The 12267-nt window shown below is 37.4% G+C and overlaps 1 protein-coding gene across 1 annotated transcript; it reads right to left on the bottom strand.

The window, feature by feature from the left end:
* Positions 1-476: 476 nt before the first annotated feature.
* LOC103428199 (gibberellin 20 oxidase 1-B-like) lies at positions 477-10061 on the bottom strand. The gene is made up of 3 exons (XM_070824257.1): positions 9571-10061; positions 1301-1628; positions 477-948 (listed from the first exon to the last, which is right to left on the bottom strand). Exons 1-3 carry the CDS (start codon positions 10059-10061, stop codon positions 694-696), a joined length of 1074 nt encoding a protein of 357 aa, XP_070680358.1. The 3' UTR covers positions 477-693.
* Between the last annotated feature and the right edge of the window lie 2206 nt (positions 10062-12267).

The following is a 12267-nucleotide window of genomic DNA, read 5'->3' on the forward strand; positions in this document are numbered from 1 at the left end:
CGTTCTTTATCCACTCTGCCGATTGCAGTAGTTGTAAACCAAACTAAATGTAGTCTGAAATGAAAGTAGAAGCCACACGGTTGAGAGAGAGGGTCCAACCAAATCCTAAAACCTTATTAGTCTTCATTTGATTTCCTGTTTAGTTATTTGGGCGATGAGTTGACAATTTTGCATTATGTGGATTTTCATTCCATAAGACTGCATAATATATTCCGTACAGGTAAGGGAATGATATAAGAAGACCTTATTTTTATTTTATATAATATATGTCCTGTTTAGTGATACAATTGATAGATCTATATCTGTATATATATATTATTGTTCAATAGTTGTTAGCTAATAAGACAGACTTCCATTTGGTTTGATATATTGGAAAATTGGAAATTTTCCATTCTTTCACATTCCGTTCAAATAGGAAAAAGGCCCTTTCGTATTACTGAAATTATTAATTACATGAAAACAAAAATTGATTTATGTGTGAAAGCAATCTTCATAATTTTATTCTTTCTTTTTGCTTGGTAAGCAAGGCATGCTGGCATGGTACAAGAAATTGCGTCATATTTGTAGATTACAGTGCGAACACCATTTTTAATAGAAGCCAAACTACTAATACAGATAGACTAAACCTGTATTAGACGTCTAATATATATTAAGTCTAAACTTTTGGTCCTCCCAGGTTTCAAACTATAATCTTCATTTGGATATTAGGTATCTTTCTAGTGCAGTTTTACCAACAACCCTCTTTTGAACCAAAAGTTGCTTTCGGAAATTACCCCAAGTAAAGGGCACATATTTTCTAGGGTTGGTTTTTGCATCCATGAGCACAAGAGGGCAGTCAATGAGGGCAGAATTACGGGGGCTCATGAAATATGCTGCTGATAGCCTATTCTTCTCCTTGTTAAGCACTGCTCTATGCACTACACTCCTCAGCTTCCCATTAGTCCAAGCCTGCAAGAAAAGTACGCATACAGTTACAACTTTGTACAGAAACCAAACTTTAAAAAAGAGAACTTTAACGAAAAATTCCTAGTATTATTCATTTTAACGAAAAACCATATTTTTACATTAAAAAATCAATCATAGTATTATTCACTTTACCTTTTATTTTGTCCTTATCGTTAAAATTCAAAGTTTTCAAACCATTTTCATTAATTTTTCTTTAAAAAAAAAGTGTAATTCAGATTAAAGCCTCACAACGTTAGCGTTTTTCTAGTAAGGGAACATTACTACTAAATGTATATATGCATACAATTGCTTGAGAGAGAGAGAGAGAGAGAGAGAGAGAGAGAGAGAGAGTTACTTCAAGGGTGTCACCGATGTTGATGATGAAAGAATTTTGAACAGGACGGATACCAATCCATTTGTTGTCACTCGTAAGAACTTGCAGGCCACCAACATCATCTTGTAACAATATGGTTAAGGTATGTGGGTCTGAATGGCTCCCAAGCCCAAGACATTTTTCAGGGAGGGGACAAGGAGGATATCTGTTGACCCTGATCATGGTAGCCTCTTTTTCCTCAAAGTTCTCTGTGAAAAAGTTGTCTGGAAGGCCCAGTCCATGAGCTAACATCTCCAAAATTGTCATTCCCAAATTGTCCAGTGCATTCAAGTAACGAATCATTGCATTGCTGATACATATTCCAAACATTGATTAGTGTTAAACTATATAAAGAAAAATTAGACTTGGCAATTTCTTACAAGACACGATAACACGATATGAAAATAATAGGCTTTGGATCAACACAATTACTAATCGAGTCGTTATCAGGTGAATCATTAAGAACTCGTTAATAATGGATCCTTAGCGGGTATACACGCGGGTAACCCGTTAAGAAAAAAAAATTTTGATAATTTTAAAGTTTAACTACTAAACAAACTTATTATAAGAGTTTTTATTATGAGTTAAAAAAAATTAAGTTTTATTTATTTACTTTTATTATGAGAGTTTTTTATTGTCATTACTAGGATAAATTTTACTTGACTTCTAGTCCAAAATTAAAATCAACTAGTATAATATTAGTATAGGCAAGAAGGCAGACCTAATAATGTGAAAAATGTGAAACAATATATAAACACTTGTGATTGCATCATTCCTCCACGAGTAAACATTGGTTACACTTAGGGGTGGGCACGGGCCGGGCCGGGCTCAAAATTAAAGGAACCAGACCAGACTTGTTTGTAAATAAAACAGGGCGGGGCGGTGCGGGTTTTGGATTTTTCAAAATGGGATATGGACCTAACCGGCCGGTTCCTGCGGGTCCCCGTGGGTTCAAATCTTCACTCACACCTTTGCTCCTCCTCACCTCCCTGCCAAGACTCCTCCAGCACACCATCCACAGCAGAAACGAGCAAATTATGACCACCACGAACCCACCCACGCTCGCTGCGATTATCTTAATCAGTTTTTCAGAACTGCTTCACAAGGGATTAACCAATATAATTCAGAGAATAAAAGTGGAAGGTTCATATTTCAGAACTGCTTCACAAGAGATCATATAATTATATGGGGCCTACATCATATATACTGAACCTTAATCCTCCATCCATCAAACTGCAACTATGATCTATATATGAAACAAGACGGTAAAAAGCAGTGTTCTAAAAAATGGCCTAGGCGGCGCCTAGGCGCTGGGCGGTCACCATCCGAGGCGTTTTCTTGTAAATCGGTCGAAAAAATCGGCTGTGCTCTAGGCGGTTGCCTAGGCGGGCTAGGCGGTGCTAAGCAGCTAGGCGGAGCTGAGCGATTTTATTTTTTTTTTTTTTAAACCAATTTCAGAAACCAAGTCTCGTCGTCCACTTCGTCCCTTCTTCCTCAATTGTAGTGCACTCACCCGCTGTAACTTCGAGAGGTTTTCTGGGCCATCGTCTTCGATCATCTCTCTTAGTTTCCACGATCTACACTCTTGTCGGCGTTGAAGGCTCTGCAACTCTTCCCGTCTCGAACTCTCATCGGATCTGCAACTCTAACTCTTGCATCTGCATCAAAACTCCCATATGCGTCTGCATCTAAATATAGCCATGGTTGCTTTCCTAGAGGTTTCTGGAAAAAGAACGAGCGAGAGAGAGAGAGAGAGAGAGAGAGAGTAAAAGAGTGCTAGAGGTTTCTGGAAAACAAAACGAGAGAGAGAGAGTAAAATTTTGAGATTTTGAAAAGGCAAATAAGAAGAAACGAAATAGGGTGATGTGAAAAACTGATGATGGCATTTCACTTTCCAAGGTAAAAAACTGATGATGACTGAGGTCTAGGGGTTGGGTGATGTGAAATAGGGTGGACAGCTTTAATTATCAAAACCACCCACTTGCGTGGGCTTTATATATATATATATAAATTAAAATTATAAATTATTTAGATAATATTTTTTTTCTTGGGCAAGCATATTATATATGTACATAAAACATTCACATATGTATGTTCTTTTATAAGAAATAACATATTATTCAATAATTATTTACATCTGATATAGTAAATTTAATTAATTCATATAATATATAAGAAATTTACCTAAATCCGCCTAGGCCGCCTAGGCGCCCGCCTAGACCCCGCCTAGCCGCCTAGGCGCCCGCCTAGACCCCGCCTAGCCGCCTAGGCGCTTGGCGCTAGTCCACCGCCCGACTAGCACCTAACGTTTTTTAGAACCTTGGTAAAAAGTAACTTACTGATTGACGATGGAAACCTGATTGTCTGGTGGGACTGATCGACGGTGGAATGGGATCGGTGAACCTGTTTCCTGCAAGTATAGGACATAGAGACGGCGGAGCCCGAGCAGCGACATTGGGATTTCGCTGGAGATTTTATTTTTATCGAGGATGAAGATTTTGAGGCAGTGGAGGTCGGATATGGAAGTTGTTGTCATTTAGGAAGAGAGATTTGAGGCTGAAGACGCCGTTGTTGAGGGATTTGATGTTGAAGATGTCGATATCGAGGGATTGAGGGTTTATGGGATTTGAGGGATTTGGGGAAAATGACGACATTGGGGAAAACGCCGGAGAAGTTGTTGTCGTTTAGGAAGAGAGATATGAGGTTGAAAAGGCTGGACTCGGAGCTAAGCATGGAAATGGTTCGGGCTGGGCCCCCGTTTCTCCAGATTTTAGAACTTGCCCTACCCCGCTAATTCCATGGAACCGCCCAGCCCTACCCCATTTGGTGTTTATAATTTTTGGACCCGCCTCGACCCGCGGATCTAGGACCCGTTTGCCCACCCCTAGTTACACTTACATCGTCGTTTAGACTCCACAACCTTGAAACATAAATCCCTTGATTTTGCAAATCCTTTGAACATTTGATATTTTGTAATGTACAAAAGCTTTTTCTATTATGCTCTTATTTTGGGTATATAATATTTGAATGACAAATGTGTTTTTATGTTTTGAATGTGACAATGTGGTATTATGTTTTTCATTTGATTAATTATTGGTTTAAAATATATTTTCTTTAACGGGTAACACGTCAAGTCATATTACTATTAAGGTGTCTATTTCGGGTAGGGTCATATTACCCGTTTAATTTAACGAGTATTACAAGATACGGCCCGTTAAAATATTAGGTATGACACGAACATGGAAAAAACAACATGATTGCCAGGTCTAAGAAAAATGCTAGCTAGGCCAGTCGTTCATTGGTGCATGATTGATTTCAAGTCATTGATGCATGTGAGATTTTATTTTTTATTTTTTATTTTTTTAGTACATCGATATTTTTACACTAGGGGATGGGGAGTTCAGCTAAGCCACATAATGGAACCTAATTTGGTATCGAATTCGCCATCCACGAGATTCGAACCTAAGACCTCTCACTTCCAAGTGAAGAGGAATACCATTAAACCGTAGTACTAAGTAGCAAGATTTTATTGAATATATATATATTTATTGTCAAAAATCTCTCACATACGTTTGAATGACATTTTAGCAAGTGTGGTGTTATCTACACATCTTTGTTTACCTTTCACGCACCTCTCGATTGCCAGCCATTGGGTTGAATGAATTAAAGATCAAAGGACATTAATTAACTAAGAGTGTGTGGAAGATAAAAAAAAAAAAAAAGTGTGGATGGCACCACCCTTTAAGCAATCATCTTAAACTGTTACTAATGAATAAAATTATAGTTCCAATAACCATTTGGCACAGCGATATTTAACTTTCACTTTATTGGAGAGGAGATTTTAAGTTCAATTACATGGACAATGATGAGTCAATATTATATTATATATTTTACCCTATTCTTGGTATAATTTGGTAATTATTTTGGTAGAATTTTTGTTATGCCCACCCCCGTTTTATTTAAAAATAGTTTTTGGGTCTTAATTGGGGAGCCCAAAGGGCCCACCCCCTGATATATGTCCTCGGTTTCCTATCTCCCTCTCCTCCCTTTCTCTTCTCTTTTCCTTTCTCCCTCCCCGAATCTCTATGCACTCACTCCCGTGTGAGTTGAGGGATTTTCCGAAAAATCCCTCACTCCCCAATCTCTCACCCCTCGACCCACACTTGAGAGCACCACATCACCTTCCCCGACATCAACGGCATCATCATCGTCATCATCATCCTGCCGTCTATCTCTCTCTTGTCGTTGCGAGGCATGGAGAAGCCCAGAAAAACCCTCTGGCGAGATTTCCTCGTATTCCCGGCTAGCTAAGCCTTAGGATTCTCTCTCTCTATCTTAGATTGATGCTAGGATGAGATTTTTGAACGTTATACTTGTTATTGACAAGGTTTAACACGAGATCGGTTCGGGGAAAACGAAACTCGTCTCCAGCGAGCCCGTAGGTGTCGAAGGATTTTCCGACCACCACCGGCCGTTTCACAGCAAACCGAAGGTATCAAATTACTCCTCTCACTTTCCTCTTCATGTTGATACCTAGATCGGAGCCTAGGACGACGGATGGCGTCGACCGGAGTTGGGAGGTCTCCGTCCTCCTTCCCCGGCAAGAGCAAGTGAACCCAGGCCCTTTGGGCCGTTTTAGAACTCGGACTTAAGCCCGTTAAACCAAACCTAACCAAAATTTTTTATTTTAAATTTTAATTATTTAGTTCTTAAAGTAAAAGGCCTTGGGCCATTTTAATTAGAGCCTTTGGCCCGTTCCTTATCCAACCCAAAACCCTTAGGCTTAAGGCATTCAGGCTTTTTGAACTAAGGTCCTAAGCCCTCTCCTCTAAACCTAGCCCACCTAATTAGCTAAACCCTAAACCCTTGGGCCTTAGGACCAAGCTCAAGAACCCAAGCCTCAAACCCTAAGCCCAGACCCGTTTGACCCAGTTGACTCGGTCAACGATCAAAGTTAACTTTGACTTTGACCGGTCAACGGTCAACATTGACTTTTAGGGTTGACATTTCGGGGTTTTATTTGGGACCTCACCTAGGCTAATCTCGAAGTCCTAGACCCATTTTTGAAGTCCGTTTTCCCAAATTCAATCGTTTAAGTAGAGTTTGATTAAAAGTACCTCTTTTTGTGAATAGGTGAGATTATTAGCAGTAATTCCATTATTCCTTTTTGGTACAGCTTTGCACCATCGGTGTACGGTGAGTGGACCCCTTCTAAAATTTGCATAATTTTATAGTTTATTTGCATAAATGAAATGCATGCCTTACGAGTTTATGAACTGATTTTATGTTAAGCATGTTTATGGAATATGTTGTTTATCGTCTCGTTTTTGGTGAAGAATGAATTGTTGGCCTATATTGAGCTATATTTTAATATATCGTATTTTCTATAAAAACCATGAACTGGTAGACTATCTGATGGATGACGATAGGATGCTAGAACATGTTTTAGAAACCCCTCTTTATAGTATAGACGATGGATGACTTTATACTATGAAGTGGTTATTTTTTAGAGGCATAACTATTTGTGCGTATCTAGTGGACACTATGCCGCCTGGGACGAGGATCTGGTGTTGGTAGATAAGCTGGGAGAAATAATCCCTAGCTACGTGTTAAGGGACATGGAGCAGGCATTAGGCCGGGAGTTGGTAATCTCTAGCTACGGGCGAAGAGACAACGGTGCTGGCATAGGGCTGGGAGTTATATTTATTCAGTGATCTTACTGGCAGTACACCGCGATTACGAGACGATCTATGAGATGATTGATGTTTTGATTTCCGCGATATGTCTTTTGAGATGTTTTTGGCATGCTAGGGTTTTCAATAAAACTTTCACTTATTATGCTAGTAGTTTTCTTTTTATAAAATGTGGGGGTTAGTATCTTGATAACTGCTTTATTATATATATATATATATATATATATATATATATATATATATATCAACTTGGTCCACTCACCTTTGTTTTGTACCCCCATTCAGGACTTAGAATCGAGGCATACAATCCCGGCGTCAAGGCACTTCCGCAGCGGTATCTTCGAGTCCTCTTGGTATAGGACCTACTCCTTTGTTCATTCAATTTTTATATTATTTCTTTTAGTGTTCTAGTTAGTTGTATGCTCTGAACACGTTCCTTAAATGCATATTCTTTATTCTTTTATATTTATAAGTCTTATTTATTCCTTTATTCTCAGCATTTGCACTCAATAAATGGCTTTCGTCACCCTCGGGTGTCGGCTAGCATGTACCTATCCTGGTATTCGTGTAATATCGGGATCGGGGCGTGTCAATTTTAATACTTTGCTTTATATTTTCAATGTAGGACATTCGACTTCCTCTGGATCAAAACATGACCAAACAAACAAATTTTGGAGTGATTCAAATTGAAGGACGTTCGTATGTCTCTTGGTGTGTTCCTATAAAAATTTGGGATTTTTCTACTAAGCGGTTATTTTATGGCGATTTAATAAAGGAGCAGTGCGAGTGACGTTTCTGGGGCTTGAATTGCGTTTTTTGAGCCCAAGATGACCTCAGATGGGTTTGTGGTCTTCTGGAAAAATGTTCAAAATAGTGGCTGTTTTGGGCCAGTTTTGGAGCTAATATGGGTCCAAAACGTGGCTGTGTAGATTTCTAGGCGAATTTACCAAGTTAATTTAGGATTATGTTTCCTATTTTATTTCAATTTATTAGGTTTACTAGTTTTTTTCTAACACCTTCTACTAGCAGGATTTTATTTAGAGTAGTATAAATAAGCCTTTTGGCAGACCTAGGGTTTGGTTGGAACATATGCAACATTTGAGAAGAACGATTTCGCTAAAGCTTAGAGATTTTCAGACTTTATTCTACAATGTGTGTTCATTATTTTTCTAGTTTAATACAATTATGTAGAGTTTAATTATGAATATGCGTAACTTATTTTCCTTTGCTAGGGTGAGGCCATGATCCCTAACAAGAATATGTAGGGTCTTTTAATTTTCTTATGACTTTATGCATGCAAGTTTTGGATTGTTAATCACTGTGCTTTAAACTATTTATTTGTCTTAGTGATTCACAACCATTAGGATATTTAGAAAAGTAATTTGATGCAATTTGGCAGAGAGTTGTCCCTAAAATTGACTAAGGCTTCTTGTGGTTAACATGTGTAGCTATTTAGGATGGACGACACGTCTTAGGAGTTATATGCTTTTTCAAAAGGTTTTCACATAATTTAATGAGTCTTGCATGTTCACATTCGATCTGGATGCCACAGATAGGTTGCATGTTAGATATATGTTCTATGTTGGGGGTTCCAAGTAGGGCATACTTTAGGAAAACCTAACCTTCAAAATATGCATGTGTAATTCAGAAGGAATTAGAAGAACTATGTAGGATTGTTAGGGTGACGGTGGAACCCTAGTATTTTCTCATTTTTAATTCTAAAAATTGTTTCCTTTTTCTTTCTCTAAAAATTGCAGTTTTTAATTAGCCTATTTAATTACTTTTGTTTTTGTAATTTAAGTCATTAAATCACCTTTTTCCCCATCTTTGTTTTTAAATAATTAACTAAGATTTTGGTTTTGCATAAAGCGTTTTAAATAATCCCAGCGGAAAACAACCTTACTTGAGTCGTTTATACTATAACAACTGTGTTCTCTTACAAGTATTTTGTGTGATCTTAACCTCCTTGCATAGGTACCTTAAAATCCTATCAGACAACAAGGACAACAGTTTGTAGAAAACCAAAAAACTATTTGCACCACACGTATTGAAAGAGGTGGTAAGTTTTTATTTATTAATTACCTCTACTTGATCAACTGTTAAAACCATTAAATATCATACATGACCTAAGAATTCAAACTATATGATATATATGAAAATCTTACCTAAATTGGTGATTTGATGGCCACCAAAAACCTTTGTTGCAATTTTCTTATAGAATTCACATACATTTATAGTTAGAAAATTTATAGTTAGAAATCACTCACATGTGCTTAAGTGATCATTTTAGCAATCATCTTAAACAACTACTAAGGAATAAAGAAAATTTTCCAATAATCATTTTGGTATAGGAGCATTTAGCCTTTACTTTGTTGGAGGAGATTTAAAGTAACATATGGGCAACAGTTTGTTGATTAAAGAACAAAACTATTTTACCACATGTATTGAAAGAGGTGGTCAGCAAATATGGAACAAATAGACAATATCTCTAATTAATGTACTGCTAATTAAACCATACATGATCTAAGAATTCAAGTATGTATGGTATGAAAATCTTACCTAAATTGCTGGTGTTGATCACCAAAAACTTTATTTGCAAATGCAACTACCTGTTGAGGGGACTGGAGTAACTGTAAGATCTCTGCCCAAGGTAAATTTTTTTCATAATCAGGGTTTGTGGCACAGTAACCCAGTGGTAAAGTAGCTGATCTGACACCCTTCACTTTCTGCTCCATTGAAAGATCAAACAGCCCATTTAAACTCCCTATGAAATTCTCTATGATCTCCAAAGCAACCCCATGATCCACTAACTTGAAGAACCCCCACTTCTCACAAGCACTCACCATCACTCGGCACACCTTCTCGTAGTCTGGGTTTTTCCTCCCATCCAAAATACCTTGGAGACTTATGACAGGGATGTCATCTGTGTCTGCAAAGTCGTCGTGTTTTATGGCTGGCCATTCTTCTTTCGACCAAATGAAATTCTTCACAATTAGTTTTTGTCCCATGGAAAGTGACTCGACATATTGTTCTTCACTCTGCAAAGCCATGCCAAACTCTCAGAGAAATTAGGGTTTCGCAAAAGGGTGCTATTTTGTTGCTGTATGCAGCAGATTTTGCAAAAGGGTGATATATGCAGCAGTTTTGGGATTGTTTATCTAAATGATTCTTTTTGTAGCCATATAGTATGCTTTGTTAAGTGTGATAAATTGTTGTTGATTGTAGTTTCCAAGAAGATTCAATGGGTTGGACTAAAGATTTTCTTCGATTCAAAGTATCATTGTTGCCTAGGTATATATGATGAGGCTGTCTTTTAGTGGAAAAAAAAACACATGAGATTCCTTCGAGGTCATTGGAGATAACTAGGATTCCAACCAAAGAAATGAACTTGTAGAAAAAATGGGATCTCTTAGCCGTCCATTTGGCCATTGGATTTTAATTTTTAAGTTGTGTGTCACTACAAGAAAAATAGATCCGTCGTTTAAGATATTGCGTGATGAATACATTTGCCGGTTATAAATTAATTTACGCAACGGAGCATTGTTCACCCTACGGAAAGGAACTGGTTGACATGTCGTATTTAAATATTGTTGTAAGCAAGGAAGAAAATATCGGTAATATCGGAAATATCGGTAGTCCGAAAACACGGAAATATCGATGGAAATATCGGGATAATATCGATATCGATAAAAATTACATGGAAACCACGGAAATTGTAAGAAAAACTTGGAAATTTTTAATGAAACTTTGTAGGATGTTTATTTAGTCAATTATCTATTAGTTTATCACAAAAAATTGGAAGGAAATGCATTGCATGATGGATTTAACTGATTTAAGTTGATTATATAGCGAGCTGGCAAACATTGTGAGTGTAGAAAATATGTAGTAATTAATGAAAGAAGTTTAAACACACCATAATCATTTATATATAATTAATTAGTACAATATTTGGAGGTTTTATTTAGGATATTAAAAAAAAAAAAAAAAAGGAAGTGAATAAAATGATGAAGAATAATGTGCCGAATTTGACACTTTAAATTTCTTACACATAAGCATGCGTCTAGGCGTTGAAGTTCCAAATTATAGTATATCAATTAACGATTGAAAATCAATACATTGAATAAAACTAAACTTTAATTTGGATGCCGATTATGTTTTTTCAAGTTTATATAAAGTAAAAGAATTGAATTTTGGAAGCCAGGAGTGTGTCAATTGAATTTTGGCCGGCGTGCAAGGTATCAATCTCTTCGTCTCGTCGAGTAGTACAACTTTCCTTTTTGTTTCACTCAATTTCGTTGAGTATTGAAAAAGTTATACTTATTTGAATCTTACCCAGTTTCCGGCGACCTCAGTGGCTTTAGAGGCAATTTCCGGCCAAACCACAACGAGTCAGACGTCGTGTGAGGTACCATTCTCTTCCTCTCTTCGAGGGCTACAACTTTCCTTTTTGTTTCACTCAATTTTGTTGCTTATTAAAAAAGTTATACGCATTTGAATCTTACCCAGTTTCCGGCGACCTCAGTGGCTTTCGAGACAATTTCAGGCCAAACCAGGGCTAGTTGGCCGGCGTTCAAGGTATCAATCTCTTCGTCTCGTCGAGTAGTACAACTTTCCTTTTTGTTTCACTCAATTTCGTTGAGTATTGAAAAAGTTATACTCATTTGAATCTTACCCAGTTTCCGGCGACCTTAGTGACTTTCGAGGAATTTTCCGGCCAAACCACGATGATTCAGACGTCGTGTGAGGTACCATTCTCTTTATCTCTTCAAGGGCTACAACTTTCGGTTTCGTCTTGCTTGATTTCGTTGCGGTTTGACAAAGTTATGGCTGTTTAAAGTGGGTGTAAATTTTCGACCGAAAATTCTGATTTTCTCTCCCATTGGGCGAGTCCCACATCGCCCATGTGAGGGCAGTGAGCAAGCAAATTTTCCTATAAAATCCACATCCCCCTACTGAGAAAATCCAAGCTTGTTCGGCCTTTGGGTTATGATCAAGTGAAGTATGTGTTGAGTTTTCTCAACATATTTAAGTATATTTTAGTATTATGTCGCGATATTATCGATAATATCGAAAATATCGTGATATTATCGATATTATTGATAATATCGCGATATTTTGACGGAAATCATTTGGATAGTTAAAAAAATTTCGGATCTCCAAAAAAACGATAATATCGGCAATATTTCGCCGATATTATCGATATTTTCTTCCTTGGTTGTAAGATATTTCGACGAACTGCGCCGTCGGAAGATATGA

This window comes from Malus domestica, chromosome 06 (assembly GCF_042453785.1).
Source record: "Malus domestica chromosome 06, GDT2T_hap1".
Taxonomy (NCBI): Eukaryota; Viridiplantae; Streptophyta; class Magnoliopsida; order Rosales; family Rosaceae; genus Malus; species Malus domestica.

Coding starts and splice junctions, on each gene's coding strand:
- LOC103428199 (XM_070824257.1), bottom strand. CDS start 10,061: ATGGCTTTGCAGAGTGAAGAACAATATGTCGAGTCACTTTCCATGGGA. Junction 1,629..9,570: donor GATCAACACCAGCAATTTAG/GTAAGATTTTCA, acceptor AATATGTATCAG/CAATGCAATGATTCGTTACT. Junction 949..1,300: donor ACATCGGTGACACCCTTGAA/GTAACTCTCTCT, acceptor CTTTTCTTGCAG/GCTTGGACTAATGGGAAGCT.